Raw genomic sequence first — 25112 nt, forward strand, 5'->3', positions numbered from 1 at the left:
GGGTGCGTGGGTGAGGGGCCACCCGTCTGGGGTGCGGGGAAGGCCCGCGGGCAGGCTGCGGAAAAGCGTGTAGCAGGGTTGGCGTGGCACATGCCACGGGCCAGAAAAGAGGGTTGAAGATGCGAGGTGTGATGAGCCCCGTGCGCTTTGAAAGAATACGTGTTCAGCAGCTCGCATCTGGGAGGTGCGCGCATCTGGGAGGGGCGCACATCGCATCTGGGAGGTCAGCACATCCGGGAGGTGAGCGCATCCTGCCAGCCTCTTGTGCTCCACTGCGGCTCGAATCAAAAAGCCATCTCCTGAAAACAACCTAACGGGATAAACAGCGACTGATACTTTTATTACAAAATAGCTTTACTGTCTTAGTCACACCTGGGCATACCACAGCATACCGTACCGTCAGATACCTCACGGTTTTCAGTCTCGTAGCGTGGCAATGTCTCCTTTGTCACACCCGCGGTTATCACCTCTGAGCTGAAGTGTCAGAACTGCTGCTCGTACCCTAAAAGTTGGAAAGAAAATACTGCCCACCAGAAGGACGGCGCTTGTAGCAAAACACTCCCTTTTAGTTAACTGGGTAGAGCAAGTGCTGTTTGTGAAAAGAGTAATCGAGTCCTTTCTACCCATGGATAGCCTCTGGGGAAATCCCTTAGTCATGAATTAGGTGAGTAGCAGAGTATTTCAAAAACAGCATGAGGTATTTAGAAATGGAGTAGAGGTAATAAAGTCTGAAGTTGGAGAAATGGGCAGTATAAAAGGGTTCAATCATTCATTTGTTGGTTACAGGATATTAAATAGACTTGTCCTCAGTCCTTGTCCACCTAGACCTATAAATGGCAGGCACATTTTATATTACAGCTTATTGCATGTTAATGCTACCTCTTACTGGCTTTCCTTAATTACAGAAACTTCTGCCTTCACGTATAGGGTCCATAACTGTGTTCTCAAACACGATTATTATTATTGGTTAACTTTTTGTATTTATACACAGCCGGTTTTATTTGGGAAGGATATAACTATCTGCTCTATTATCTTTCAGAATGCATGGCACGAGTTAAAGATTTTGAACATGCGCTTGTGTAATGGACACAGCCTCTCGTTCTCTTTATTGTCCCAAACATTGTGTTTTAATTTGAAACCTTCACTGGTTGAAAGTTTGCCAAATGTGTAATTCACCACTGATCCAACAGTAAGAGCAGGTCTAAACATGCACAGTAATACGAAGGTTGCCAGCCCTTTGCTTGTATCTGTGGATACCAAAAACAGCAGAACCAGTTCAGAATACTAGAACAACAGAATGCAGAACAAAATCTTGTTGTGCAAGTTTTAAAACTTTTATCTGTGTAACCTTTGTAAGGATTGTAGTGAGCTTTCTGTGCTTTGTAATTAAGTAGCTCGAGTCCTCACGTTCCGCTCTGTGTCTCGCTGTGCTTCCTTCTGCAGCATATACAGTAGTGATGAAGATGAAGATGATGTTGAGATGTATGATCACGATTATGATGGTCTGCTTCCTAAGACTGGAAAACGTCACTTGGGAAAAACCAGGTGGACCCGTGAAGAGGTAAATCTGAGTTCATTCACCTCCTGCACGCAAGTAGACAGAGAGAGCATGGATCACGTTCTTCTCCGAGTCGTTTGTCTGCAAACTAACTTCAGTGACAGCTGCGTGTGTATGAATGAGAAAAAAGTTTTCGACCCTTTAGCTACGTTCAGTGTTTTATGTAACTTTTAGAGTCATTCTTCTCTTACAAATACAATGTATAAACACAATTTTTTTTTATGTGCACCAAGGTCTACGTAACAGGTATGCAAGTCCCCGTGTAATCCCTGTTGGAGAAAGAGATTAAGAGTCACCTGCAGCAATGCTTGATTGTCACCGCTGCCTCTTTTTGTTTGAAATCGGTTGCTATGTGAGAATTGACGTGTGTTCAGTGTCCCACAGCAGCCAACAACTGTGGCAGAAACTGCTGCAGTCCTTTTGTGCCTTTTGAAATTTGCACTTTAATTGCAGCATTATGAGTCTGAGTGGAAATAAATTAAAAGCTGGAAGAAAGAAATCCAGCAGTACTGAAATTGAGCATTCAAGCAGCATTTTGGTTTTGAAGGTTACACGATACCCTTGCACTGGCTTTCCAGATAAATTGTGGTATCAAACTCCTTTGCCAGGTGGATATCCTGTGGCCATTTAACTGGGTTGAGTTTATTGTGAAATACATTAGTACAGTTCTCAGTCATGTTTTGACTTTCTCCTCTCTAACCATGTCTATTGATATATAAACAGTGGCAGGTCACCTCTTGCAAGCTTTTTTTAATTTTTTTAAAATCATAGTCTGCTCTTACAGAGGTGGATGTGGTTGTGATGCGGCCTGGGAGGAAGGGATGGCCGTGGAGCCCAATGGCCACTTTCCTGTCACATGAACTGGGAGCATACTGAGAGGCACTAATCGGGGAGGGGAGGTTTGCTCCTCTCCCCTTATCTCTTGGGGCAGCTCTCACTTGTCTTACAGTATCTCGATGTTTCCCAGTGCATGAGATTGGTTTCTTTTGTCTTTAGGGTCTGTATTTCTGGCCTTATCATTAAAAATACTGGGCCAAATTTCTTGCTAATGCGAGTATGCAAAACTCCCTCACAGTGAGCAGGAGCAAAAAGGAGCCATTAGTTTTATTGTGCATTCGTTGTACACTGATAGGCAACAAGCAAATTATGGGAACTCCCATTACTTGCAAGACACATAAAGCTTATGGCTGTGATTTTCAGAGGGCCCCAAGCAGCTGGGTGCCTGAGTGTTACCAAATTTCATTGTTATTCCGATGACTGGCATCCAAACATCCATGCCCTTCTGTAAAACCATTACAAGAATTAACAGCTACGTTGGTCTGAGCAGTAAAATGGGCATAGGTATATATAATACAAGGCAAATAGCAGCACGGAAAAAGTCAGTCTTTCTCCCGCAGCAGGTTAAAGAACCTACCAAAATCCACAAGAGTAGAAAAATCTCAAGACTTAGGCAATTAAAAATATGAGGAGGGTACAGATCACCTCCCATTACTCTCAGGACATAGAAATAGATGTATAAAAAACATGGAAGCCTGGAAGGAGGCTTTAAAAAAAAAAAAAAAAAAAGAAGCATTTCATTTGCATTATAAGAGATTGCTATATTAATTATGTCTGCTTTTTTAACGATTCAGGATGAGAAACTGAAGAAGCTTGTGGAGCAGAATGGCACAGAAGACTGGAAAGTCATTGCCAATTTCCTTCCTGTAGGTGGATATTGGTTTCTGTTTCCAGTTGTAGTAGCAACTCTCTATCAGAGGTTTCCAAGTAAGGGAGAGGGGAGTGGTTGCTTTACAGCTACATTTTGATGGGAGATGTAAAACCTCCACGGATGGAGACCTCAGGAATTTAGTCATAATATTGTGGAAACGCTTATCTTTAATTTTCCTTTTGCTTCTCAGAAAGGGTTGGGAAAAAAAGCAAACAGGTGAAAGTGGGGGATGGTGGGGTGTTGCACAGTAGATGGTCAGTGTGACAGTGGAACAGTGTGTTAGTGCAGATGAAAAATAGCACTGATGAATTGTAAGTATGGTTTAGAAGAGAATGGCATTGCAAACACTTGGGCTGTTGTAGAAGCCCTGTGTGCGAAAGCACGTCAGCTATTGCAACAGATGGCTCTGTTTGTGTAGTTTTGGTGAGGCAGTCATCACTGCAGGAACGATGGAAATCTTACCTAGTTCAGTCAACAAATGGGTAGTTGAGCACCTTCTTCTCAGACCTACTGTACCACTCCATATTGTTTAGTAGTCACAGTTGAAATAAATCAGGAACAAGCATACCTAGATAAGAGCGTCTTTGTTCCACATTCGTCCTGTCTGAAGAATGACCTACTTTGCATATTTTACATTTCACTAGAATCGGACAGATGTTCAGTGCCAGCACCGATGGCAGAAGGTACTAAACCCAGAACTTATCAAAGGTCCATGGACTAAAGAGGAGGATCAAAGGGTAATCAGTTTTCCTTTCCTTCCGATTAATGCCTTACTAGCGGTTTGCATGTGTTGGGGAAAAACTCCTAGAGACTTCGGTGGTCTCAGTACAAATATGGCCAGAGGCAGACTGATCCTGTTGGTATCGCTTGCCTAGTACTTGTGTAGCGCTTTCCGAGTTCTCTACACAAACTAATGAATGTTGCTTTGCAGCACTGTAATGTAGAATTGCAGTCTAGAAATGCCTTAACTATTACCAGGTTTTTCCTTTTGGGTAAAAGTATAAATGGGAAGTGGGGAACCTTAATTGTGTTTCAGTTTTTACCGTGGCAATTTTGAGAAATGTTGTTGAAAATATTGCTCCACCACAGAAAAATGTCACTGATTCATTATGCATCATTAAATACAGGCAGTTTTTATGTCCTTCTTTGAAGGTAATAGAACTCGTGCAGAAATACGGTCCAAAGCGCTGGTCTGTCATTGCTAAGCATTTGAAGGGAAGGATTGGAAAACAGTGCAGGGAGAGGTGGCACAACCATTTGAATCCAGAAGTGAAGAAAACCTCCTGGACAGAAGAGGAAGATAGAATTATTTACCAGGCACACAAGAGGCTGGGAAACAGATGGGCAGAAATTGCAAAGTTGCTGCCTGGACGGTAATGACCTAAACCTTTAGTTTTTAAATTGGAAACGAGGAAAAAGCTGCAGGTCCGTGCAGCCTGTTTCAGTTGCTTCCGGCTGCACGTTCTAAATCAAAGGAATTTTGGAATCAAAACCTGGAAAGCCAGTGACATCGGTGTGCGTTTTTCTCAGTGGGGAACTGTGCTGTTTGGTCAGTACATGGAACAATACGCTATTTTTACATGCTTTTAAGGTTTGCCATAGGTAAAAAGGCCCAATAACTAGAGCAAGACTGTAACAGTTTCCTAAATGTCTGCAATCTTGCTTGTGCTCACAGTAACTGTCGAAATGTAAATTGATTTAACAGGGAAGGATCAGGCTCTGCAAGTGGGATTTCATTTACAAACAGCTGAGGGTATACCTTCAACATGAAATCCAGTCTGTTTATTCAAAATTGTGTAAGAGAAGGCTGCTTCAACATTTGTAACTGTTCCTGCATCATCCATATGATTCTTACCTGTTAAAAATCCATGTATAAAATAGGAGAAGCTGATTTCCTCAAACTGGTCCTGGAAACACTTGTCTCATTGAAAGCTTGTGCACAGCTTGCATGTAATTTCAGAGATTCAGTGTCTTATTCTCTCTGCAGTAAAAGGGACCCAACCTAAACTGTAGTCAAGCAAATAACGTAAGCAAGGGAGAGGCTTCCCTTCCCATTTTTATTTCTGCTATTTGGTGAAACATCTTCAAGATGTAAATATAATGCCTAAGATCGTGACATCCTTTTAAGCGCGCATTCCCTAGGCTGCTTTCACCCTCTAGGAGGAAACACGAGAGGAATTACCCCCTGGAAAGTTTTTCTGTAGCTTCCACACATCAGATACCACCAATGAGACCGTGTGGTGATGTTTTAGAAATAGAGGAGCTGTTTGTAAGCCTGCTCCTAAAGCCTCACAGACTTGATAAGCCTGCGTTTTCTGACTCATTCATGTGAGGATTTGAATCTCAGTTTTTCTGAAGTTAAGAAAAAAATCACAACAGCTTTGTTTACTGCATTTGCGTGTACAGCGTGATGTTGTCACCGTTTAGGTGGCCAGTTGGCAAGTTGCTTGGAGGTTGAGTCTTTTCACAGCTGTTCTCCACAGTCTTTCTTTCCAGCAGTGAGAGACAATAAAACTCCACTGCAATATGAAGACTTAGGAAGATGATGTTGGCAGTCTTTTAGGGTAGCCTCAAAGGGGTGTTAGCCTTTGCTGTCACCTCACAGCCTGGGAACGAGGTGCAGCTGAAGTTACTAATATATTACAATTTGAGGACCTAAAGCTTAGAGATTGCTTTAAAAAGTACATAAACAACTGTAGCCTATTTGTCATTTTCGCTGCCTTTTATGCTGAGCATCTTTCCTGAGAAGTTCAGAAGAGCATTTGTAAAGGTGGGGGTGGGAGGAAGGTCAGGGAACAGCTCGAGGTTTAGAGAGCAATGCCAACAGCAGTTTCCTGCCCATTAATCTGTCTGAACTAGAAACGCTCGTTTTTAAAACTCCTCAAGCATATGGATTTCTGTTGCAGAACTGATAATGCGATCAAGAACCACTGGAATTCCACCATGCGCCGAAAGGTTGAGCAGGAGGGCTACCTTCAGGAGTCCTCCAAAGCCTGTCACTCCTCCGCAGCCACCGGCTTTCAGAAGGGCAACCACTTGATGGCCTTTGCTCACAACCCGCCCTCTGCGCAGCTGCCAGGAGCCGGGCAGCCCCCGCTGAGCAGTGACTACCCCTACTACCACCTCTCGGAGCCGCAAAACGTAAGCACCTGCGGATGTGTGCGCGTGTGCGTTTGGTTTTTGCGAGGGCTTCTCTCGCTTTGACTTCATTCAGTGATGAAGATACATACGTTTCACATTGATCGCCGGCGTTCGGGTGGTGGAATCGGGTTCACCGTTTTTAAGGTCTTGGGAGCAGTGAACGTGTTTCCAGTGCTGTTTCCTATAGTGGTGAATATTACATTTCTCGAAAATCAGTCAAATCTGGTCAGTTCTGTGTTCTGTGTCAAAATCTCTCACATTCCCTTCAGTAATATTCTGTTTGTGGGCTGCCTGTCGGAACCAAGTAAACAAGTATTGCTTTTAATGCGATTCCTTTTCTGTTAATGATTAATCATGAAACAGGCTGCTTCATCAGTTACATTGTAGAGTTTTAGATGATAATAAATGGCACCTTTTGCATTTTCACTTCAATTTAGAAAAAACTTACAAATGCATCTATAAATTATTAATCTTTTCTCATTCAGGAAGGTTAAATATTTCATATATGAATTTTCTTTCTTCCTTTGCAATGTTCACTGTCATATTTCTAAAAAAACTGTTGATTTTTTTTGTAAACATAGCTGTTGTTTTTGCTGTTTCATCTTGATAGATTACAAATATTAAATACCTAAAACCAAAGTATGTTGAACACAGATTCACAATTCAGGCAGGTAATATGATAGAAATAATAACTTTTAGTGTCTCTCGCTCTTTTGGCCTAGGTCCCTGGTCAGATCCCATATCCAGTAGCACTGCATGTAAATATTGTCAATGTTCCTCAGCCAGCTGCTGCAGCTATTCAGGTAGATAACTTGAACCTCATTTCAAGAGTCAATTTGTTAAACCTTCGATAAGTTAAAATGCAGACGTCGTACGTAAAGGAAGCGTTTTAATGTAATAAGTGTGGTGAAGAGAAAATGGGGAAGGTGGGGGAGTTGTAACATGGCTAATAATTGCTTCTTCTGAAGTGGATTTAAAACACAGTAGTTGACATCTGGTGTGATAGCTTTCACTTTCTCCATTTGAAATGTCTGTACTGAAATGCAGCAGGGACTTTGGTAGTGGAAAACACAGTTGACGTTTGTTTCATCTTTGAGTCTAATTTGGCTATTATAACCACAGGACGGCAAGCCATAAGCATTTTAGTTGCTACATCCTATCAGACCTTTATCTTTTCTTTTCCCTTAACTCTTAATTTCAGAGACACTATAATGATGAAGACCCTGAGAAAGAAAAACGAATAAAGGAATTAGAGTTGCTACTAATGTCGACTGAGAATGAACTGAAAGGGCAGCAGGCATTACCAGTAAGATTGTCACTGTGTGCTTGGATGGAGGGATAGCAGCATTACCCCAGTGCTTGTCTTTTTAACTTTTTACTCCCCCTCTGCCTTTGATACTAATCAAGGCTCTATATTTCCGTTTTAAAAGGATGAAACATAGCACATATATAATCTGTGTTTGCTTCGTAAATTCTTTTATTGGGGAAAAAAAGATCAATTTGCAGGTATTTTACTTGGCAATGTGGGAGCAGGGCTGGGCTCTGTAACATGATGTCATACTGGAAACGTGATGATTGTGCGAAAACGAAAAATCCCACAGATCTTAAATCAATGGGATCTGCATTTCTGGAAGTGTGCAATGGTTCATGTGATGAAAATGTAGTGCCTGTACATTAGATTTTTCTTCTCTGTTGTGTTCTTTCCTTCAGCTGCGTTTTATACACTTTGTGAGCTTCAGACTTGGTGCATGTTTGACAGTTTGTTTTACTTCTCTGAATAATGTTAGATTCTTCATAACTGCATGTGTGGAGCAAATGCTGGCTATTACTGAACTCTCACACTTCGTTATATATGCCATTGGATGTTAATGCGTGAAAACCCTCCCGTAGTTACTTAACACCGTCACCAAAGCCAAGAATCCCCAAATCGTTTTTAAAGATAGGTGATAGCCAGCAGATTCTGTTTTTGGGTAATATTTAAATTCATAGTAAAACAACTGCATGCATGATACGTTAGTTTGGCCACTTTTTAACTTTAGTTAATGTTTTGCAATTTCTTCTGTTGCATGATCACACTGGAAAGAAACTTCTGTTAATTTGTTCTTCTGCTTTCCTAACCACGTTGATTTGACAGCCTCTTCATTGCATTGGTGTAAGCTGTAGCATTAGACAGGGATAGAAGAAGAAAAGGAGATAAGCAAACAAAAGCAACTCTAAATCTTAAACCCTTTAGCCTTCTACAGTGCTGAGCGCTCAGTAGGGAAAACCTGCCGTTTCTTTCTTCTCACAGAAAATGACTTGCAGACACTTTTTGAGCTTTTGGAATAACAGAGTATGAATTGATTATGTGTCAGTAATGATATATGCCATATAATCCTGGTAGTAAATTACGAGGTAACTTTGGGATGACAAATACAATGCCGATGTTACTTAAAAGGAGATCTTGCACTGATGAAAGGAAACATCTTGACAATTGTTTCATAGGCATAAGCTTTTAGATGATGATGCAACTACTTTTATCTTTCCTCCAGTGGCATCTGACACCTTGTGCAATTTCATTGCTAAGTTCCTTCTGCCTTTCCCCCCACCCCCCCTTTTTTTTTTTTCTTCTTCCTTTAGACACAGAACCACACATCAAACTACCCCGGCTGGTACAGCACCACCATTGCCGACAGTACCAGGACCAGTGGTGACAATGCACCTGTTTCCTGTCTGGGGGAACATCACCACTGTACTCCGTCTCCGCCGGTGGATCACGGTTGCTTACCTGAGGAAAGCGCATCCCCTGCGCGGTGCATGATTGTTCACCAGAGCAACATCCTGGATAATGTTAAGAATCTCTTAGAATTTGCAGAAACACTCCAGTTAATAGACTCCGTAAGTAGACTTGCCACCTCAGGTGGATCCGTGCGTGGTCAGAGAGTAAGGGGAGAGGAACTGGGACCGTCCTAAATGTGTTTATTTTGTTCTCTGAGTAACTTCTAACTGCTGCAGCATCCGAAGCTTAGCTTCTGACATAACAGAACACGGCTTGTCATAAATGAAGCCCTTGAGTGTGGCTGCGTATGCTCTTTGTGGGTGTCTCTCTTTCCAGCTACATCTTGGTAGGGGAGTGTGATTTTTAGCAAACTGCCCAACAGGAGCTTGAAACAATCTCTCGATACTGGGTCTCCTTAAAATTACATCAGAGACACTGTGAAAGATTTTAAACGATACTTACTTAACATTTGAAGTGACACATGCTGTAGGTTTATGTGTGGCTGCTCATGTATCCACACTGTTTTCTAGGAGCTTTTGTTGTAGCTTCAATAGCTGCTTCAGAGTTTAAGGAGCTTGCCCTGGCGTATGTGAAGGACTGGAAACATGCATTTTAAGTGCCAAGTCACTGACTGGCATTGGCGTGGGCCTTTTCTCATTGCGGTCTCTGGGACACTGCACGCAACAGAAGTGGCACGTTGAAATCCGTTTGTTGGTGTCACCCTCCGTCAGCAGCAGAAGTGTCTGCTTCACGTCCCATTCAGCACATCCGGAGCAGGCGTGCAGGTTAGGAGGAGAGCAGTCTTGGTTTAGAGCCCAAGGCACACATTCTTTCGGTAGCGAAAGGCACTGTCTTCATGCTGAGCAGAAAACCCCAGGCAAGCAGATTGTAAGGACAAGGTTTGACTCATTGTTTCTTTAGGGACTCAGTTACCAGCAACGCTGCTAGGATGTTAGATGGCATGACGTGACCAAGGTATATATGGAAAACACAAATAAACGTTCACAGTGTTACTACTCAAACAAACGGGGTCACTGAATTGAACTGGGAAAGACGTTGTTGTTGTTGTTGGTTACGGGCATATGCTAGCGCTGTATTTTCATGAGGTGGCACTGTACACTGTCTTATAGCTCCGTGCCTCCCACGTTGTTTCAGGATCCTTCATCATGGGGTGATCTCAGCAGTTTTGAATTCTTTGAAGACACAGACACCTCGGCTAGCAAAGCTCCCTCAGGCAAAGTCACGCAGCTTCAGCAAAGAGGGGCCAGTGCTTGTAGACATCAAGAACGCCCCATCGTACACTTGAGCAAAATCATGTCGAGTCAGGGCTCTCCTGGCTCACCAAAGTCCTTATCTGCCTCACAGGGCAGCGCGGCTCCGTGGGTCCTTCTTCGCAAAAGGAGGGGGCTCTCCAGCCCCTTAGCCAGTGGCCACGGTAGCGCCTTGCTCCTAGCTGACGTCAGCAGCTCAACTCCTCCTAAGCGCTCCCCTGTCAAAAGCCTGCCCTTCTCTCCCTCGCAGGTAGATCAAGACTTCTGCACAGATGTTACTAATTCTCAAAAGTCACCCCAGCCTTAACAATTTAGAAACTAATCCTTTGGAAAAAATGACTAATTACCGTTGCGCTTGTTGATTTCACTCCGTGTTTGAATCTTTTCACTGCTCTTAGTCTTCACTGCTGAGTTTAGATCATCAGCAAGCTAATTTTTGATTCTCTCCTTTTAAATTCATTTGCGGGGCTTGGTTTTGGGGTTGTGGGTTTTTTTTTTATTTGGATCATTTCTGTAGGGGAATACGACTGCTTGCTTTGCCCTTGCTCTAAACTCCTTCAACTACTAGATTTTAACATTTCTGATCATTTGTAATAGTTTCCATCTCTGTCCACTTACAGTATGATTCATTGACCTAGAAAACCCCAAACTGCATTTAAATAGCATTCAGGTTGTGAGACAAACTGACAACAACCAGAAAATTCAAATCACGGCTCGCCATCCTCACCCCTGGCCATATGGGGTGGAGCGGAATAGGAATGAGGAGGAAAATGGCCTGTTGTGCACTTCCAAATTCCTGTCGATGGTTGCTTTGTTTCACAGCTGTAGCACTATTTAAAAGTGTTTTGGTTTGTTTTGTTTGTCTGTTTGTGTTGGTTTTGCTTTGGTTTGGCTTTAGTCCTTGATGTCAGAGAAACACTATTTCATGAAGGGTAGTAAAAGATTGCATGTAATAATGCTCTCCCACTGTATCTCCCCTTACCTAGTAGGTGTTTAAGTCATATCTCATTTATCCAGTGAAATCCATATTTTCTTTTCTGCCGTATTTTTATAAAGCATATTTTAATCCGATGCAAGTTGAGTCTAGAAGGTAATACAGTGAATTGTGGTCAGAATGAAGGATATCGCTACACTCACAGATTTGTAGACACTAGAAATGGAAACAGTATTTTAGGTTACTAGGTAGAACTCATGCAAAAAAAGCAATTTTCTCCAAAATAATACTGCCGCCTCCTTTTCGGTCAGCTGTTTCCATTCCAAAGGACTCGGCACACCCATCACAGGTGGCAGTTTTCATTTGATGCTGTGAAAATGGAGCACTTTTTGTTTTGAGAGAGATGATAGGAAATTTATTTTCCTGTCATAAGCACTTTATTTACTACCTTAAATGCACATTGATTCCCCATATAAATCTTTGTGGAATTTAGCCCCATTCCCTGTGGGTTTATACCTGAAACATCCCTTACGCGTTTTCCCCCAGTTCTCACTTGGGCACACTGCTCTTAATATTAGTTAAAATTTATTTGCAGAAAAACCAAATCAGGCTTTTAAGATTTGGCTCTTAGAGTGTTTCTTATTGGAACAGAGTGTCATTTTCTGTATTACTTCCCTCTCCAGAAATGTTCATTTTGGCTTCCTGAGTGCTCCAGCCAAAGCGTTGAGTATTGTTTTGTCACGTAGTCAGGTAACCCACATACACCTACCCACGTCGGAGGGTCAGGAGAATCACTTATGTCAATCAGAAGGAAATAATTTCTTTTTCTTTTGTTCAATAACGTCAACTTAAGAAGTCAACCTTGTAATCTGGGTGTTCCTGTTGATGTTTCCTGCCCCTACCTGCAGTTCTTAAACACCTCATCCAGTCACGAAAACCTGAACCTGGACAACCCTGCACTAACTTCCACGCCAGTGTGTGGCCATAAGATGGCTGTTACCACGCCATTCCACAGGGACCAGACCTTCAAAGCTCAGAAGGAGAATCATGCGTAAGTCTGTTGCCACATTGTCTTGTCTGATTCACGAGGGTCCATTTCTTCAGGTTTGCGCGCAACCGAAGTGTTGGGCCGCTGTGCGCTTCCCGCAGGGTTGCTTACTAACACCTTCAGATTTGGCTTAGGTTGGAGTAAAACTTCCACTTTATAACTGTGGAGAGGTAGGTTATTAATGCAGAACAATCAATCATGCACATAGACTCACCAGCTTTTTAAATAAAGCCATTCCACCTCATCACAGTTAAATAGATGTTCTGCCAGAAAAGCAAAATGGATTATAGGATTGCAGGAAAATACTTGTCCAAGTCTTACAACAGCCACTGCCTGTATGGACATCCTTTTGTAAAGCGGTAGTATTTCCAAGCATGTTCCTTTAAAGTTTTTCTCCCTCTTTTTAAAGTTTCAGAACTCCAGCAATCAAGAGGTCGATATTAGAGAGCTCTCCAAGAACACCCACTCCATTCAAAAACGCACTCGCAGCTCAGGAAATCAAATATGGTCCTTTGAAGATGCTGGTAAGAAGGAAACAATGGTAAAAGTTGCTTTGATATTAGTGCAGAGGGATGTTCTGGGACTTGGATATAATGTTTCTTCCTTTCAGCCTCAAACTCCGACTCATCTTGTAGAAGATCTGCAGGACGTTATCAAGCAGGAGTCGGAGGAATCGGCAATAGTGGCTGGGCTACATGAAAGTGGACCCCCTTTGCTGAAGAAAATCAAACAAGAGGTAAATCTCAAACTTACCTGAGGCAATTTAATTCAGCACTCTTTGCTGAGAAACTTATGCCAATACCTTTTCTGTTAAACAGCTGTGTCTGTTTTTCTTTCATGTGAGCCCCAAGATCTTAGTGTCGGTTCTATATAGTATACTAGGCATGCCTAATTCATCTCCTATTGATTTCCATAGAAGTCTTTCTGCTGTTTTCAGCAGGGGTTTGCTTGGGCCGTTCTAATGCAGTTTTCGTTTGAAACTTAAAAAGAAAAAAAAATTAGACAGGAATTTGGATTGAATCTTTCTAATATTGGTGAAGACTATAGAAGAACCCCACGGGGACCGAGCTCCATGGAGTGACTTAGAAACCTGAACATTTGAGGACGTTGCATTATATTACTTTGTTACTGAAGTTCTAAAAATACATATATTCTCAATCCTTTCAAGGGGATTAAACTCCTGAATACTGACGGAGCGCTGAGTGCAAGTATTCAAAGTTTTGTTAGGTGGTGATTTTTTGAGAACTGTGAACTTCTTTCTTCTGCCAAGAGCAAGGGTGACGGCACTCTAAACATGCATTATGTATGGCTGTGAAGAGTATTTATTCAATTTATTAAGCAACTGACAGATAAATCTCCTTCTGCTCAGTTAGGTACGGTTTTTTATCATCATACCTTTCCTGCTTTCAGGTGGAGTCTCCAACAGATAAAGCTGGAAATTTTTTTTGCTCGAATCACTGGGAAGGAGAAAACCTGAACACTCAGCTCTTTACACATGCACCTGCTATGGAAGATGTGCCAGTAAGTGCCAGTTTTCACACCGCCAAATAATCTTTCTGGTTTTCATCCCTGTTCAGTTCTTAAATGCAAGAGAGAGAATACTTTGTCTGACCTTCCTCACAAGCAGGCATTATTCATTATTTCTGTATCATTTTCTTGTATTAAGCATAAGAAGCAAACCCCCGCTCTTAATTAGATCACTGCAATGATTAGAAGGTAGCAGAAGTCATTGTGCAGCACACAGTCTTCGTAAAGAGCCTGCACTTGGAGGGTGTCTGCACCTGTGTATAGGAATGACTAGGTCACAGAGATAAAGCTGGCAAAAGAAAGAGAGTCTGTTTTGTTGTGTGCAAAGGAGACCTTGCATGAGCATGGCTCCCTTTGCTGCAGCAGGACTACTCAGTATTACTCTTATTCTTGCACTTGGGAGCTTCACTGTACGAAAAACCTTTGCACGTGACAATGCTCCTGCAAAGCCAAGTCCCAGGGACCTAAGGCTGAGGTCTGCTCCCAGGTTGAGCACTCTGTCTGTGTCTGTGCCCAGTGTTGCACCCTCTACAGTCAGGCTGAGTTTGCTTTTAATATGTTCGAATTCAGGTTGTTCTCTTGAGTGACTGAACACTGTGGTTTTTTTTTTTCTTTTCCTGGTCAGAATCTTCTTACCAGCTCCATTTTAAAGATGCCTGTGTCTGAAGAGGATGGTAGTTTTCACAAAACATTTGCAGTACCTAGGAACAGGCCACTAGCTAGTCCTCTTCAGGTAACCATTCTTTGATAAACATACCCTTTGTATATAATAATACATGTATATGTTGCTTTCTCACAAATTGGTTTTAAGCTTTGAGTGTGGGAGAATGAAAAGTTCAGATGAACGTGGTCGAGGTTCTCGCTGTACCTGTGGAGCATAAGGACACAGTGGCTACAGCTGGGCCAGGAAGCAATGCAGGGCAAAGCCTTTTCCGTGGGGCTTTGACACTCAGCTGGCTCCAGTGTTAAATAGGTAGGAGGAATTATTAATGCGGACCAGAGGCTTTTCCTATAGAATTCTTGTAGGTGGCCGTGCTTCTTTGGAGAGCAGGAGAGTTGGATGGTGTGGTGGTGGCTAGAACTGGTCACTGGCCTTAGGGCAAGAGGATAGACTCCTGCAGTGCCTGCCTGGCCGGCACTGTGTTGCCTGTCCAGCCAAGGACCAGGATGGCCCTTCCCTGACCGCAGGCTGAGTTTGCACTGGAAATGCAGTCGTAACTGCTGGTCCGAAGGGACCTCATAACCCTTACAACCAGTTGTGTGTCTTGGGGTCTGTGAACTGAATTAAATGTGTGATTTTTTGTAATGTAAACCAGATGTGAGATTGAGTTTTACGTATTTATGATTTTTCCAAGTGTTAAGCAAAATACAGATTTGCTATACTTTAAAATACAGCTGTTGCATAGGGCCTGATCCAAAGCTCACCGAAGTCATTATCAGGCTCTTTGTCAACTCCTGTGGACTTGAGGTCGGGCCCACAGCGAGCCATTCAGAGAACAGAACGCAGTGTAGGTAATGATCAATTATCCTTCCACCACAGCCCGTATTTTTGAGGTAGATGAATAAGTGATTTTATATCCCTTCTCCACACGGGCAAATTGAGGGAAAGTGTGTCATTCCCCAGGGTGAGTCACTGTCAGAAAGGAAATTGTAACTCCGTAGTTCCTGACTTTCAGACAGATAGTCCACATGGCTAATCCCTTCTTTCCTCCCTCTTTCCAGAATTTACATTAGGGGTTATTTACAGTAGGAAGGAATGAAGACAACCTGGTTTTGGTTAAGCACCTCTAGCCAGGAATTATAGAGCGAGAGATTAAAATTTCACACAAGTCCCTGTTTGGCACAGTTTGCCACGGGGTAGGTTTCTATTTTGCACTGCAGAATCACTTGATGAAAAGCAGCTTTGGAGAGCAGGGACTGTGTCTCCCCTCTGCCTGGGGATGTCCCAAGGGGCCTGAGACACACACTCCCTATTCCTTATTTGCTCTTTTCTCACAAGCCGTGTTTCTTAGCTGCACCATGGTAGATGGCTAAGAGGAGGGATTGAAGATCCCCTGTCTCCCCCCTGCCCTTGGGTTAGGGCAGTTAGCTGGGGACCGAATTCAGCCTGTCTCGTGGTCAAGGAGCCCAGGGCTCCAGCTCGGCAGAGGGTCGCTGGAGCTGGATGCGTGGCACTGGGGAGGAGGCTGCTGGTCCCCACATGCTCAGCCCCTCTGCCTTGCCAGCACACCGATGCCCGGCCGTGCCCCCTGGCCAAGCTCCAGGCTCCTCTGCAGACTTAGGGCAACGTTTTCAGGTAGCTGAACAAAGTGTGTTAGTGGTAGTTGCCTGCACTCTGCCTGCAATAAAAACAAAACATCTGAGGTGCCTGTAAAAATAGGATCTTTTCATCTTTAGCGTAACAGTGTTATGTTTCCTGCTGTCTAAAAATAATTTCTTTACAAGCTGCTGTAAATGAAAGGGCTTGTTTAACCTCCTCTCCTCACTCATGCTGATTTTGTTCAGGAAGTTTACACGAGCCAATGTGTGGGCCATACTGGATCCCGTTCTTCAGACCTTGCTCAGGAAAAGCATTTCATTTTGCATGTTAAAAGTCAGGTATTCTCATTGTTTGGGTAAAAAGGACTTTTCCTTAAGTAGGAACTGAGTTAAAAATGACTTCCCACTCATCTCAGTGTTTAAAATGTGTTGAACTGAAAGAAAAAGCAGTTGTGAAAAGCCCAAGAATGATTTTTTACTATGCAGCTTCTTGGTGAACGAGTATGAAGGTAAAATGATTCTCTCTGCCGATGAGTGTTTCAGCTGAAATGTCGTAAACGGAGAATGAGGTCAGAGGTGTCTGACGGTGGCATCCGCAGCCTTTTCAGAATGAAATACAGGCATTTTATAGCAATGCCGTATTGTCTGCCGATCGCGGTGCGCTCTGAATTGGCCTTAGTGTCATGGATAAAAGGAGGAATCGGCTTCCTCCTCTGGTGAGGCAGCCTGGCCTCACGTCAGAGGGGAGTTTGGCCCCGTACAGCTCAGGAAGGACACGTGGTCCTGCTTTCTTTCCTGCCAGAAACCGCTGCTCTCTGCCCTAATGCTTTTCCCCCTCCATCCCAGTGGAGCAGGACGTCTGTGATGAGGACACAGCACGTCTAAAGGGTGCAAAGCGCTTGGAAATGCTAATGTTTGTGCTTGATTCTGATGGGTAGCATTTTGTACGTGACCATTTTTTAGCATGTTCTCGTGCTTTCTGGTTTATGATTTGGTATATGGCCCACGTACGTGGACGCCCACACAAACACTGGACTGAAGCCATTGATTGCACGCAGGTAGACATGAGACACACGGCGACGCACCTGGGTGAAATTTAATTGTGTCTGCATGTGTTTACATTGCTGCTGTTAATATTTTGGGCCTGATCCAACTGTTCTTACTTAGGGAAATTCTCACTGACTTCAGTCCAAGTAAGATTTGTAGCACCCTCTGCACCTTAGGATGTGCGCGGGGAGAGGGAAGAGAGAAGGAAAGAGAACGCTAAACTTCTTTTATATGCTTGGTTCTTAGAATTCCATTGTCTTTTAAATTTGAACTTACATGAGAGGGAGGTAGTATGTTTACCAGCCCACAGTATTTCTCATTGCTTTAATAATTTGTGCTGCATTTACATAAAGAAAAAGATATTTGGCTAGCAGTAAACTCATCAAAATGCCTGATTGCTTACTGTTTTGCTGTTAAATTCCAAGGAAAGCAAGAGCGACAAATCTTCAAAGCAATCTCTAAGGATATTTTTTACTGCATTTTGGATACATGACTGATCATACGCAACTTAGTAAGTAATAGGTGATGACCATATGAGATAGCATCATATGATTCACCATCACTTAGGAGGAATAGCATATTGCATCATTTGGTGTGTGAGGTCAGGTAGGTGCATAGAAGTGCACTGAGAATGTGGTGGTATCAGTGTTGCACTAGAGCAATGGGAGAAAAAGCCCCCTTAGGCCCGAGGAGAGTTTGGGCTTCATCCTGATTTGATCCCCTGGTTAAATCCTTTTAAAATGCTGGATGTAAAGGCAGCTGTGTGAAGGCTCAGTCAGCTTTTTTGTCCTGCATGGCAAATCTCACTTTTGTGCACCGGCTACCCTCTTCCAGGCAGAAACAGGAGATGTCTCATCAAACCCACATGTTGCCTTGGGGTGGAATTACTCTTATACTCCATTGCAGGGATCCCAAATGCTTCTGCTTTACATGGGTGGAGTTAGTTACAAACTATATTTTTGCGCCCTATATTTTTGACAGTCAAGCAATATGCAGTTGTGGGGCAGGGAGATTTTGGCCTCACTGGGAATGTTTCCAAGGGGGAAGGTTTGGGGATAACATGAAACCCTTATTGAGGCAAACTGATGACCTGTACTGAGCATTTGCTTGAGTAGTGTCTTGTAAGGGGTTATATAGAAAACTCTGGTTATGGCCCTTCCTATGTAAAAGTTATGTTCTATTTCACATTACGTTCTGTAGCAGTACATAATACAAACTATCCTGACATAGACTTTTTAACAGACAGAAAAGTAGGCTAAATCATAGGCCATCCACCAAACCCTGCAGGCTATCAAAAGACACCATGAAATGGAACCTTTTAAGAAAATAGCGCTGCTTTGATATCTTCTTCCCCCAGTAACAAAGGAAACAACACAAGGTAGAAGCCCTGCAAGCTAAAGAGAATGTTCTTCAACCCCTAGCTCCTGTCACTTTCCATTTTTTAACCACAGACTGACACGTTTCAGCTCGAATTTCCTGACTTTCAGCGGTTTATGTAACCATTTTTTTTTAAAGAGCAAGTTTAAAGGATTTTAAAACAGTTACTTGGTTAACCTTTTCAAGAGTGTGAGCTGTCATTAACCTTCATTTTTTCGGTTTAAAAAAGTGAAATTTCATTTGCGGCTAGCTGTAAGAGAAAAGGCATAGGCGAGGCAGCAGCCACTTTCTCTGGTTTTCCTCCATGGCTTTTTCGGGGCAAGAAGATCCTAAAACCTCACGCGCTGTTTACTCCAGGGAGAGGGGGAAGCACTGTGCGCTCAAGCCCCAGGAGGTTTAAGATTTGCGCAGCCAGGGAAGGTAGCCCTGCGGGTTTCCCTTGCTTGGGCTGTCCCTTCTCTGGCTGGTGGCTGACGTGTTACAGGAGCTGTGCCTGGCTCAGCTGAGGGAGGCTGGAAGTTACAGCTCAGTTCAGCGCATGTTTTCCTCCCAGGGCAGCAGGATTTAGGCTGCAGACAGAACAGGAGTTACAGCTGCCCCAAGCAGGCGCTGGGTTCTTAGAAAGAAGGAAAGTGCCACTTTAACTACTTGCAGCAATGTGTTCTGATCCCTGAATAAAAAAAAGTTACTTAGGGACAAAACTAGAGAGGGACTGGATTTCCTAACACGAGCTGCAGGTGCTTAGCCCATTTCTGTATCTCCCCCATTGATCTTACTTGGAAAGCTCAGACATCTCAAACAGGAGTTTTGTCTGAGTAAGGGCTTCAGGGTTAAGCTCTTAAAAGTGCCACCGAATAGCTCTTTCTAGCTCTGGTATCTGGCTTATAATAAAAGCTGAAAAGTTGGACCATCTTACTCTCTCCCATTTAGCAAGCTGTCTTTCTGAGCAACCGGGGGAGCCCCAGAGTTTAGAAGAAGGCTGTCCCATGCCCCAGAGGAGAACTAGCAACATGAGCAGGAACAGTGCTCTGCCTTAGCAAATGAAGTAGAATTCATTTATGTTCACTTGAGCTTTTCATTAGTCTTTACTGCCTGGTCTTGATAAGAAAAAGGGCTTCTCTTGGTTCTGCATCCTTACAGAACAGAAAGCCATACTATTCTACACGATACGCATAGTATTCTGCTAGAAAATTGCAATGTTTAGGGCGTTGATTGTTTTACTGTTTCTGAAGGAGTACAGCAATTCTGCTGTAAGACTTTTCAGTGGCATGTTCTGTGAATTATCTGTACTGTGTAATCTAAGGGAAAGCTGGCAAGAAATCCAGCTTTTTGCAGTCAATAGACACTGTAAGATGCCTTCTAATAGTCTGAGCCTTCTGAATATATTAAACATTTTGGCTTTTTTTGGTTGTGAATGCCCGCACAACTTGGCTAAATTAATGGGAATGTATGTAACACCAATAACTTTGCTGGATCCCAGTACAGTGGAGATTTAAAATCTGTCTTCTAACACAGTTCTCTGCCCAAAGATTTGTACTACAGTCCTGTCTGTTTAAGAGCGCGGTACTGCAGGTGCACGTGAAAAGGCAGTCCAGGCTCTGAGTGCAGAAGGACTAGTTCTGTTAGAAAAGCACCTTTTCCACAGTCTTTTCTTTCCATCCTCTAGTCTGTTTTCTCTAGATGGTCCAAGTTTTTATTTAAAGTGCTTCAACTGGATATCCCAGTTATGGCTTTGACAGTTTGTTTACAGTTCGCATCTGCCTGAGGGCAGTTGAAGTTACAGGGTAAGTGAGGTGGTTTTGCTGCCAGGAGAAGGATGTGCTGGTAGGATTACTGAGGCTGAAAAAAGAAAAAAAAGAGCCAGGCAGAATGACGTAGCTGGAATTGTACCATGGGTCTGTAATTTTATCCTGTGGGAACTCATAGTAGTATACTTTCTTCTTCCCCCTGACTCTCTGTTTTAACTTACGGAGAGAAAACTGCTGTGTGCATAAAAGACAGCTGGAAGCACTGGCTGAAAAGGCAAATTCTTTTAATTGACAGCAAAACTAAGAGTAGTCTCCCGCTCTCTGAGGCAGTAAGAAAAAATATATATGGAATGAATCGTACTGCGGAAATCCCTTTCTTTCCCCACAGGCTAGGGATTTAGGTGCCAAAACGTACACCTCACTCTTAGATGGCTAAATTTAAGTAGCTGAATTTCATGTAGATGGCTGAATTTCATCACTAAATCAATGAAAACATGCCCATCAGTTTTGGTGGGTTTTGAGTCAGGCCTTTTGGCTTCTAGTTACAAAGCTTTTGTTTTACCATCCCTTGATTTGCAGAGTTGGACCTTTAAATGTGCATTCTGCAAAAGGATTGCCCTGACTTGGGTGTCAGTGCTGTTTTCCTGCATGCCTCTAGCTTTCTGCTCGTCTCTCTTTGTTGACACCTTTGCTAAGTGCTGCTTTCCGTGGGGCACTGCCGCCGTGCTGTGACAGAGCCCTGCCGACACTGGTTGCGATGCTGGCGTGGAAGGAGGTGTTGCGCTTTTCCCTATGGGATCCCATAGCTGTGTGTGCCCAGACCCGGCAAGGCTCTGCCAGGGTCGTGGCACCCCACGCTTCCTGCCAAGGAGGGAAGTAAAACTTGTCACGTCGGGATGACTTTCACACGTGCCTCCGGTGCTGGGGCGCGGAGCTGGCAAGGCAGAGGCATTGCGCTGTGTTTCAGCTGGCTGCCGAGACCCGAGGCTCCAGACAGAAAAGGTTTGTTAAAAATACCCACTTTATCTGAGTTCCCCAGGACAGAACTGAAAACTGCCTCAGTAAATACGCTACTTTAGAAAATGCAGTATTTTGGACTGAATTCTGCTGTATTTACTAGACCAAAGCTCTCACCACCATCAGTGAGATTGCAAAGTTAGTATTCTCCTGTAAATTTGTCATAAGAGGGGGAAGAAAAGTGTACTGTATTTCTGGGAAAATAATACGAGGGTCAAAATTCTGTGGGGAGATTCTCCTGCTCTGTCTCTACGGCCAGACTCGGGCAGATTGTTCCAAGCAGGCTGGAGTCAGGGGTCGGGCCGATCCCCCTGTCGTTGGCCGTGCCGGCTGCCCAGAGCTTCCCTGGGGCTCTGGGGCAGGCAAACCCGGAGGGAGGGCAGAGGGTTACTGCCTGCCCGAGCGGATTCTGCTGCACTGACATCAGGTTAAACGAAGACCAGGCTTTCAGCGGAATGAGTGACATGTAGCAGCCTGCTGAGATGTTGGAGATATCAGGATACAGATTTATTATTTTTTTCTTTTCTAAGCACATGGCTGTTAATACAAAGAGCTCAGTGTAGGTACCAACAATTAAGCCTAATTTATGAAATCGGGACACTCCTTGCCTGAAGTTACTTCTGTTTTTTAAAAATTGACATACAGTGACAGATGGACTTTTCCTTACATGTTTTCAGTTATTTAGGGGACGGCTGATCTCACTTTTCTAGAGCAGTACATTTGAGCTTTGGGAGACCACGGGGAAATACTGGTTGGACACATATTTTTGTCCTTTGAAATGATGGATATTCTGGAACTACCAACTGCTTTTGAGGTGTACAGACCAAATCTGACTCTTAAGTAAGTCCGGTGGCATTGCACCAGGCAGTAATTTGGTCCCTGATGCAAATACTTTTGAAATAATAGGGTAAAATATTCGCAGGTGCCGGAGTCCCATCGATGATCTGTAGGTTCCCAGCTGATGTAGGTGCCTTTGAAAAAGTTACCCTGGAAGCTGTTGAACCCAAACATAAAAGGAGCTGTGGCGTGTCGCATGCCTGTCTGTGGCGTGCAGAAAGTATGTCACACCTGCTTTTTGGCTGCGGCCTGTGCCCTAGGCTGAGCCACAGCACAAGGTATACAGCCAGCCCCGGCTGAAGCGCTCTAGAATAGAGGTGTACGGCACGTTTGTTCACTTCACAGATGCAGCTTTCCCACAAAAAGATGCAGAAGCTTCATGATTTGAGGCCTGACCTGGTTCTCCTTCACACGGGAGAGCTCCTGGAGCTCAGCAGGAGTTTTGCCTGTCAAAAGGCATCAGGAGCCGACACGACATTTGGAACTTGTCTGCAGAGAAGAGAAAGCCATGTCTAGGGAGGCCCAGCAGAAGTTTACAGAGGAGTGACATGTTTGCTCTCATCTTGTCCATGCTGCACACTTAGTGGTTTTGTGCCTTTTAGACTGAGCCCTCCAAGGCAGGGAACCTCGGTCCCTGTTTGTACTGGTGCCCTGATTAGGCCATGTTATGAGAAATTATCTGTATTTCATATGTTGCCCAGCTTTTTGCTATCCATATGTCTCAGATAACACTGTTTACAGTCAGAAGAGCATTCTCTAAACATTTAGGGAAGAGAGTCATCTAAGGCTCCTCTTGCACAGTTAGCAACTAGGGAGCAGCATAAAGAGCCATGGGCATGCTGGGACAGTTCTGCTCTTAGCAGATGGTTTGCAGTCCGCTAAATTACGCTTCACCCAGTGTCCTGGATGTTTGGAAGGCTTTGGCCATCCTGTTGAGCAATGTAGGTCTTGAACTCCAAAGATGATCCTTGTTGAAAGCAGATGAAAATAGAGAAGGCTTTCTCCTGACTTGTCTTTGTTGGTGCATCTTGGACGCAGACCTTCTCAGTCCTCAGCAGTACTGGGATCTCCTCCCTGGCAGGCAGCTTTCCGTTAAGGAGAGTCTTGTGCAGTTTGTAGTGCAGGGTATTCATACAACTAGCCTCGTATAATAATAAAGATTTTAATCAGGGAGTATCTCAGCGTGAAAAGCAGATGCACTAAGTGAAAGAGTTCAATAGAAAAAAAAAATCTAAGCTGTGTAAATGTGTATGCATACTGGTAAATTCCAGGAGCTTTGAAATTTCATTACTGTTTATAGCTCAAGGCAATGAGAAACATCTCACATGTGTAGTGAGTAAATAAATACAGTGGGCACAGCCCTCTGCAGATATGTTTATCTCACTCTAACATTATACTGAATGGTGTCTGTAACCTCCATAAATACCACAAGAAGTGAAATGGCTTATACGATAATTAAAATGCTGTTTCTGCTGAGAGCCGTCCCCTCCCACCCTCTCTCCTCCTCTGCCAGAGGGGCTCTGCTAGCGGGCACATCCTAATCGCTGCGCGCAGGTGAGAGCGGCTTCAGGCGCGGGACGTCTCGTTCGCTGCGGTCAGGCCGTCAAGGCTGTTGGGGTCGTTTAGGGAACGAGCAGGGGCAGAGCAGCTGTGTTTCTAGAGTGATGGTTTGGCAGTAATTTGTGCGTGGTCATAGCACTGGCCATTGTAATTCTGGGCCGTGGTGACTGTGACGTCCGCCTGCAAATCAGTTCTCTTCTTAGTCCTTTCACGGAGAGGAAGGATTAAAGGGAAGGCTGTAGGTACGGCCGTGGCTGTTTGAGAGAGGAGTGGGAAGGTTTATATCCTGGCTCTCGTGGTGTGCCCTTCGGCGGGTTGTCTGGTCTCCCCGTCCCTCCGCTAACTGAGAAGTGGGAGTGATGGTGTTTGCCCGTTGTGTTGACATTCCAACTTTTCTGGAGGTGGGACAACATCCTACTGCGTGTCCATGCGACACACAACCTCCAGCGGGCCCGGCTTCGGCTGGGGATACGGGTAAGTGGCGTGATGTTCACCCCAGATCTCTCTGCCTCTTTCTCATTTAGCACCTGAACAACCCCTGAACTGAGAAGTGGGAGTGATGGTGTTTGCCCGTTGTGTTGACATTCCAACTTTTCTGGAGGTGGGACAACATCCTACTGCGTGTCCATGCGACACACAACCTCCAGCGGGCCCGGCTTCGGCTGGGGATACGGGTAAGTGGCGTGATGTTCACCCCAGATCTCTCTGCCTCTTTCTCATTTAGCACCTGAACAACCCCTGGGAGTCCGCGTCCTGCGGGAAGATCGAGGACCAGATGGCCCTGACGGATCAGGCGCGCAAGTACATGGCCACCTTCCCCACCCGGACTCTGGTGATGTGAAAGGGTCGACGGACAGAGAAGCATTATGGTTTTGAGAACACTTCACCTCTGCTGGGAAATTCCTGTTCCTCGGCATGAAAACTTTTCATGAATGGGAGAAGAGCCTATCTTTGTTGTGGTACAACAGTTGGGAGCAGCACAAAGTGCATTTAGTCACTCAGCATATATATTCTTGTTGGATTTCAACCAACTTAAGAGGATTTTTTTAATATAATACATGATACTTGCCTAAATTATTAGGTATTAAGTTTGAATCAGTGATTAATGATCTTCAGTGCAGACTTATAATAAAGATAATTTTTTTGTACTTTCTGAGATCAAGCAGACGTTATACACCAGTATTGTTATGTCAGTGATGTGCTAGCCAGGGGTGGGGTTTTGTTTGTTTCTTTTAAAATGTTTTTTAATAATAAACGAGCAGGTACTCAAACAGATATATTTTAAATCACTGAACAAAATTCATAGGTGTAAAATACTGAAG

General features: G+C 43.9%; 1 protein-coding gene across 1 annotated transcript; it reads left to right on the plus strand.

Moving 5' to 3' along the window:
* The first annotated feature begins 119 nt into the window (after window positions 1-119).
* MYB (v-myb avian myeloblastosis viral oncogene homolog) lies at window positions 120-24748 on the plus strand. The gene is made up of 15 exons (XM_010150530.1): window positions 120-240; window positions 1395-1561; window positions 3190-3261; window positions 3911-4003; window positions 4419-4639; window positions 6173-6407; window positions 7130-7210; window positions 7609-7713; window positions 9027-9284; window positions 12279-12421; window positions 12828-12942; window positions 13029-13154; window positions 13829-13939; window positions 14571-14678; window positions 24515-24748. The coding sequence occupies exons 1-15, from the start codon at window positions 120-122 to the stop codon at window positions 24629-24631; spliced, it is 2073 nt and encodes a 690-aa protein (XP_010148832.1). The 3' UTR covers window positions 24632-24748.
* Window positions 24749-25112: the final 364 nt, after the last annotated feature.

The sequence above is a fragment of the Eurypyga helias genome, unplaced genomic scaffold (genome assembly GCF_000690775.1).
Source record: "Eurypyga helias isolate BGI_N326 unplaced genomic scaffold, ASM69077v1 scaffold7044, whole genome shotgun sequence".
NCBI classification, from domain to species: domain Eukaryota; kingdom Metazoa; phylum Chordata; class Aves; order Eurypygiformes; family Eurypygidae; genus Eurypyga; species Eurypyga helias.

Coding starts and splice junctions, on each gene's coding strand:
- MYB (XM_010150530.1), top strand. CDS start 120: ATGCGAGGTGTGATGAGCCCCGTGCGCTTTGAAAGAATACGTGTTCAG. Junction 1,562..3,189: donor CCAGGTGGACCCGTGAAGAG/GTAAATCTGAGT, acceptor TTAACGATTCAG/GATGAGAAACTGAAGAAGCT. Junction 4,004..4,418: donor CTAAAGAGGAGGATCAAAGG/GTAATCAGTTTT, acceptor CCTTCTTTGAAG/GTAATAGAACTCGTGCAGAA.